Source organism: Hipposideros armiger, unplaced genomic scaffold (genome assembly GCF_001890085.2).
Source record: "Hipposideros armiger isolate ML-2016 unplaced genomic scaffold, ASM189008v1 scaffold_3, whole genome shotgun sequence".
Classification (NCBI taxonomy): domain Eukaryota; kingdom Metazoa; phylum Chordata; class Mammalia; order Chiroptera; family Hipposideridae; genus Hipposideros; species Hipposideros armiger.
Genome location: NW_017731353.1, coordinates 3,619,200 through 3,625,980, shown reverse-complemented (window position 1 = coordinate 3,625,980; position 6,781 = coordinate 3,619,200). Strand labels below are relative to the sequence as shown.

At 50.1% G+C, this 6,781-nt stretch overlaps 1 protein-coding gene across 1 annotated transcript in view; it reads left to right on the top strand.

Moving 5' to 3' along the window:
• PTGES (prostaglandin E synthase) overlaps positions 1-6,237 on the top strand; it is a 12,328-nt gene extending 6,091 nt beyond the window's left edge. Inside the window, exon 4 of the mRNA XM_019641520.1 lies at positions 5,656-6,237. Coding sequence (XP_019497065.1) covers positions 5,656-5,905 — 250 coding nt within the window. The 3' untranslated portion in view covers positions 5,906-6,237. The remainder of the gene's footprint in view (positions 1-5,655) is intronic.
• Positions 6,238-6,781: the final 544 nt, after the last annotated feature.

Genomic DNA, 6,781 nt, shown 5'->3' with positions numbered 1-6,781 from the left:
GCGACTGATCTGCCTCGCCCGGGAAGAGCGCAATGATGGTGCCAACTTGGGCCAGTGAAGCAACGTCCTTCACAACTAGACTGAAGAACAAAACAGCAGCAACTTGTCTGTTCCCCTTCCCCTAATTCCCCAGCATTGTTCCCATCCCCCCAATACCCCAATAAAAATCTTTAAAAAAAAAAATCAGCACATTGCAGACAGTTTGGGTAATGTTGACACTACATAGAAGAACAAAAGGGAAACCACTCACAATTCTAAACACAGTTAACATTTTCACCTGTCTCCTCTTTGTCTTCTGGGTCTAAATATTTTTCATAAAAGGACTCATAGGCGTGCCTTGTATACCCAATCTGGGGCTCTCAGTTTTTTCCAGTTAACATTATTTCGTTTTCCATGTCAGTCAATAGGTGCTCCATGCTTCTTTGAAAATGGCTGTGTAAAATTCCATCAGAGACTAAATCTTAATTTCATGTCACCCGTCTCAGTGTTGGACTTCTGGGCAGTTTCCTCTCTGCCGTTTTACACCAGTGGACTGGAGAGTGAGGAGGTGGCTCTCCCAAGGGATGGGGGTTGTCAGGGGAGTTCCATAGCGAAGTGGGCAGCTGGACAGCAGCGAGACAGAAAAGAAACCACATAATTCTCAACACATCCCCGTGCATCACAGGCAGACATGGTGAGACACTGTCGTATAAGTACAGAGGGTGTTTTATTAAAAGAAAGTCTGTTTTTTATTTTCTTATGGTTTTTTTTTGGGGGGGGCATTGAAAGTCATATACATACTTGTGGCTTTTAAAAATTACAGAAACTATGTCATGTAAGAAGTGAAATTCTTTGCTATTTCACCTTTTCTCTTACAACTACAGTATGTAGTCCTTCACACGAGGTCCCTCCAGCCAGTCAACATTTAATGAGCAACTATTAATATTATGTACAAGACACTGCTGAGCACTTGTACTTTAGTGAACAAAAGCCTTCGCCATACACGAACCCATACTGGTGACCCTTATCCCAGCCTCACCCCTGGGTGGCTTGACTCCCTGGGCAGTGGAGAAAGACATGGTAGGTGAGCCAGCTCACCGCAGCCACCAAGAGGGTGTGTTTGGCTTCTCCCAGGGTTCGGGGGTTCTACATAGCTAAGCTTACCATGCCAGCAAGGCACATTTCCACCCACTCAATACAATTTTTGATTCTGATCAAAATGACCCACCATTCGTAGTAGTACTGATGCTCAAATGGTTGAAATTCAATTCAGTACCTTCTGAGCACCTCTTACATAATAATAATTTATATCGATTTGGCGAGTATTTACTGGGGACTGACCGTGCCAGACGTGGGCGTTCCCAGACCCTTGGGCTCCTCCTCCTCCTCCTGACTTCACACAAAATCATGGAACCTCAAGGGTGCAGACCTCAGAGTCACACATCCTGTCGTCCGCTACCAGAGAACTGGCTGGAACCCAGTTCCAGAGGGAGCGATGCCCTGCAAGCAAAAGCTAGTTAAATATTAGATGAGAGTTTACAGTGCAGTCAGGGTCACCCTTTGCACAAACAGGAAAGCCCTTAGGTCTTGGTTCTTGGAGGGTAAATCTGCCTTGCAGATGAGCACGGGCTAGGGCCAAACAGCTCTGGGAGAAGTCAGGAGCCAGGTTTCAAGGCAAACGAAACCCACCTTTTCAAATCTGGCAATGTGGGTTTTTAGCCAGATTTTGAGTCTGTGTATGAAACTACAGTGAGGGGATATCTGAGTGATCCCAAAGAAGGAAGACAAACACTTGACCAAGCTTTGGACCGTTTCTGACTATTTGCAGTGTGTAGAATTAGTCTGAGTAGAACTGGTTTGTCAGGAAATTGGGTCCCCAAACCTTAGCCCCAAAAGTCCCTTAGACATCATCCAACGCATTCCCTTTGGGGATGGTGAACTGAGGCGCCCAGAGAGGGAGGGAGCCTTGCTCCAGGCCAAGGAACTATTGTAATTACCCCCCCAGCAGAATTGCAGGCTCCTAGCCTAGCACTCCCATTCCACAGCACTGTAAAATGTTGTTTATTAATTTAGCCAAGGCACCTGAGGGCGGTCGGGAATCTGTCAAAACCAAGAGGGTGAAATTAGCTTTAACAAGCCTGCCCAAGACAGGGCTGGTGATGATGGTGACGATGATGACGAAGATGGCAGCTTCTTTGGGGTACGCCTCCTCACTGGCAGGCAGTGTTCTAAGCACTTTATAGGTACCAACTCGCTTGGCCCACCCTACAGCCTCCCCAGGAGGGAACTCTTATCTACAGAGGAAGAAACAGGTTTGTCAAGGCCACAGAGCTCATGACAATTAAGCTGTGATTGAGCCCAGGCCTGCTGACATGTGGGCTCTGCTCTTACACACGTTCCTCTGTGTGAAGGCGATTTTACTCTGTTTTACATCTGCCTTTAGGCTGTGTCAAACTGAATTCAAGGAAATTGCCAATGTGGGTAGAGAGCGAGGAAGGGAGCAGGGAAGGGAAGAGGAGAGACCTGGGGTGGCTGTCAGCTTTGTCCCTGCCCAGGATACCTGGGGGTAACCAGGTCTCCCTCTCCGCACTCCCGTACGTAGTAACCTGATGCTGTAAAATGCAGCTGGTGTTGCAATGTCGGTTTCAAGGGAGGAGGCAGGCCCGATGCTGCAGAAGGCCATGCAAGTTCGGTCTAGCGGGAATTTGCTTTGCATGACTTTTACGTTTAAAAAGTGGTGGTTATGGGAATGACACGTTTTGCCCGAGAGTCACGTATGTGACCGCATTCATGTCTCTCGATTCAGATCCTGGCGTGGGGCGGAAGGGAGTAAGTTCTCTTGCATCACCCCTAATTTCCCCATGTCTCCCTGTCCTTGGCACCAATTGTGGCTTCGTGGGGGCCCCACTGTGGTTTGAGACATACCCCAGGGAGAAGGGAGGGCGGGGCAGGCCCCAGGGGCTGAGGAGTAGAGCTTTGGGGTTTTTCTCAGCTCCCAGCCACCTCTCCACCTTCATTGCTTGCCTCTGCGTCTTCTAGTCCCGATTGCTGGCACTAGGAGGTGGGGCTCAGCACCCACTGCGTGGTTTCCTGCGAGGACCACCTCCACCTCTCGGTCCTGCCCCACAGGGCAGGGCCCACACCTGCTCTTTGGGGTTTGGCCAATGATTGTTTTAACTGCTTTCTGAAAAAAAGACCCACTCTTAAAATATAATACATACTTGAAGGAAAAGTCTCTGAATGAATGGGTTTCATATGCTAGTTATGCTTTCCCTAAAACTTTCAGATAAATATGTAATTTTTGTCATGGTTACATATTTTCATCTAAAAGTTTCAAGTTTCACAAAAAGCATAACCAGCATATGAAACTCATTCATTCAGAGACTTTTCCTTCAAGGATGTGGGTCCTAGAGCCAAGTAAGCCTGAAACATCGCTGGCAGCAAAAAATGACAAAACGGAAGCTATCCTACTTGGGCCACATCAGGATTCTTTGGAAAAGACGATAAAGCTGGGAAAAATAGAAGGCAGCAGGAAAGGAAGAAGATCAAATATGAGATGGACTGACCCCATAAAAAAAAAATAAAATTAAAAAAAAGCCATAGCTGAGTCTGCAGGAGCTGAGCAGGGCTATGAGGACAGGACATTGTGGACGTCACTCATTCATAGGGTCACCAAGAGTGAGCCGACTCAACAGCACATAACACACATAACAAAAATACTCATCCAGGTGGCACCATCTCTTGGGTCACCTGTGGTAGGCAGACCACAGTCTGAGACACCCTGATTTAATCTAAAATAGGTTTTCCAAAGGTGTTCCCTTAAGAGTGCATGGACGGGGGTGGTATTGGTCTAACAGCTCCATCCCCATAGGTTGGAGCGATTTTAGAGGGATACTTGCCACATCCTCCCTATAACTCCCAGGTAAGGTAAGGGACTTACTTGATGGAGGAAGTGGAGTGGCCCCTGTTCTGTTTCCCCCTCTTCTTCCCTGTGGCTAGGATCCTGCCAGGGCCTGCCACTCTCTGGTGTGGGAGGCAGCAGTCTTTGCCCCAGCTGGGTGAGACCTGCCCAGGTGGAGACTTCCTTTCCCTGTGGCTGGGTCCCAAGGTCGAGATTCGGGAGAAAAGGAGAAGGAAGGCTCATGTTAGCTCCATGTGTATGGGGACAGAGACACAACTGCCATATTCTGAGTGTGACCTAAGAAAGATCCAGGCACTGCTGGGTTTACAGGAGCTTTTGGGAGCTTTTGTACACTCTGATTGAATTCCAGACCCTCCCCACTCTTATCTTGCCCTATTTCCTCTTGTGCGTCACCTTTTAGCCACACATTCACTTTTCTATGCCTTGAATACACTATACACTAGGCTCCTCACCTCAGGACCTCTGCATGTGCCAAACCCTCTCCCTGTAAAGTTCTTCCCCTGCACTGACAGCCCCTCATCACTCAGGCTTCAGTGCAAACCTCTTCTTCCCTGACCACACCTCCTGCAGAGGCCCCTGCAGCTTTGGGCTGTTCCAGGCCCCCTCCTAGCCCAGCCCAGCCCACATACCACATAGCACATACCACAGCCCTCGCCTAAGGCTCTCCTTGCAATGGGAGGGAAGAGAATTCTGCAGCAGGTCACCACCCCAGGGATGCTGGGCTGGGCCTGGCCCAACGACACAGCCTTGGTGAAACGCATCCCAGCTGGAAGGCCTGGAGAAGGGGCTTGGTTCCAGCAGAATCCCTGAGCCTCACACATGTGGCCTATCCTTGGGGGAGGTCATGGCCCGGGCACTGGGTTCCTGTTTATGTGAGGTTCCAACATGCCATCTATGGCTTCCGTCACTTGCTCAGTCTCTAATTTATGGGACTCGACCTCCCCACCCTCCGTAAAAGAAGCTGCCCATTAGCAGGAGTCATGGAAAATGTGAACGGACTCTTAGCCGAAGTGGGTGAGTTTTCTTTCTTGGTCATTTATTTATGGTAGGGTTATACACAGGCCTCCCCCCTTCCCCGCCTCCCCCACACACATACTCACATACTTGATTATTTTAAACAAAAAAAAAAGAAGCAGGATAGCACGGATGAAATGGAGAGCTTCGCCAGGATCTGGCAATTGGTTGGCTCCAGTGAGTGGAAGCTGAGTTCTTGTTATTATTATATTATCCCTGAAAGTGGGAGGGGGGATGCTTATATTTAAGGGCGAAATAAGAGACAGGCGTGGATTGCATTCTCTTAGGCTCAGCCCACCCAGGAGGGCCCAGGAAACTGCATTTGGAAGGAGGGTGGCCTTGGTGGTAAAGAACATGGCCTCCAGTCAGACCTAGATACACCCAGCTCTCACTCAACCCCTCAGAGCCCCACTTTTTTTCTCCTGGGGCCCAAGCCCAGAGGGGAAGATTGGGGAGACTGGCAGGGACTGGGTCCTGGTGAGCCCTAGGGCTTGGTAAGAAAACCCCAACATGCAGCCATGGCTCCCAGCCTATTGACGGGGTTTTGTTTCCTCAGCTGCTGGCAGGCGCCAGCTTGGGGTTGCTGTCCCTCCCACCTCCGGGGCATCTCTTGCTCTGGCCCTGAATGGACTTGAGTCTGGAGCCCCTGAGATGATCCCCAGTGGTGCAGGGCCTCTCAGGGCAGTGGGCCCCAGCTTCTGTGACATTCTGAAAGCTGACCGCACCCCTTGCCTTCCCAGGGCCCACCGAAACGACATGGAGAACATCTACCCCTTCCTGTTCTTGGGCCTCGTCTACTCCTTCCTGGGACCCAGCCCTTTCGTGGCCTGGACGCACTTCCTGCTCGTCTTCCTGGGCCGCGTGGTGCACACCGTGGCCTACCTGGGGAAGCTGCGGGCGCCCACCCGCTCCCTGGCCTACACTGTGGCCCAGCTCCCCTGCGTCTCCATGGCCCTGCAGATCATATGGGAAGCCGCCCACCACCTGTGACCGGCAGCTGACACCTCCTCGGCCATCAGACTGCTGGCCACAAGCCACCATGGCTGGACTTGAAGGACAAGGGCATCCCTTCAAAATTGAGATAATCCCCAGGGCCTGGTTTCCTGGCAACCTGCTGAACGTGGGCTCCTGGCCCAGCCAGACTGTGTGTGTGTGTGCATACGTGTGCACGTATGTGCCACCCTTGGATTCCTGGGTGACGTGGCCGATTGGAACTGTTTAGAGACGGGTTGTCAAGATTGATAGACAGTCAACTATAATTGAATATATATATCTAGTCATGGGACGTGGAGTATAGTGTGGGAGTGGAGTCAAGGAATTTGTAATAGATATGTATGATATTGGGGGGAAATGGGGCAGCGGAATTGGGGGAGGGGGGTTGTCACTTCGAGGGGTAAAAAGTATAACTATTGCACTGTGTTGTACAGCTGAAACTAATTCTAAAAAATGTATTTCATAATAAAAAATAATTTAATAATAATAAAAAAGATTGATAGACAGCCCCTCCACACAAATAACAGAGCATTAAAAACATCATTCCCTCTTCCTCCCTAAGAATGGGAAGCGTGAGGGGTGACTCAGTTCAGGTCCCCAAACCTAATAGCATCTGAATCCAGACCTGTAATAAATGAAGACTTCTCAGACCAACTCCAGAGTTTCTGGTTTGGCCCGTCTCGAGGGGGGCCAGGCACCTGCATTTTTAAAAAGCTCCCCTGTGGGCCGGCCGAGTGGCTCAGTTGGTTAGAGCACAAGCTGAGCAACAGGGTCGCCGGTTCGATTCCCACATGGGCCAGTGAGCTGCGCCCGAGCAGAGCTGCTGCTGAGCTGGTGAGAGTGCGTGCTCTTAGCAGCAAGGTTGCCAGTTCA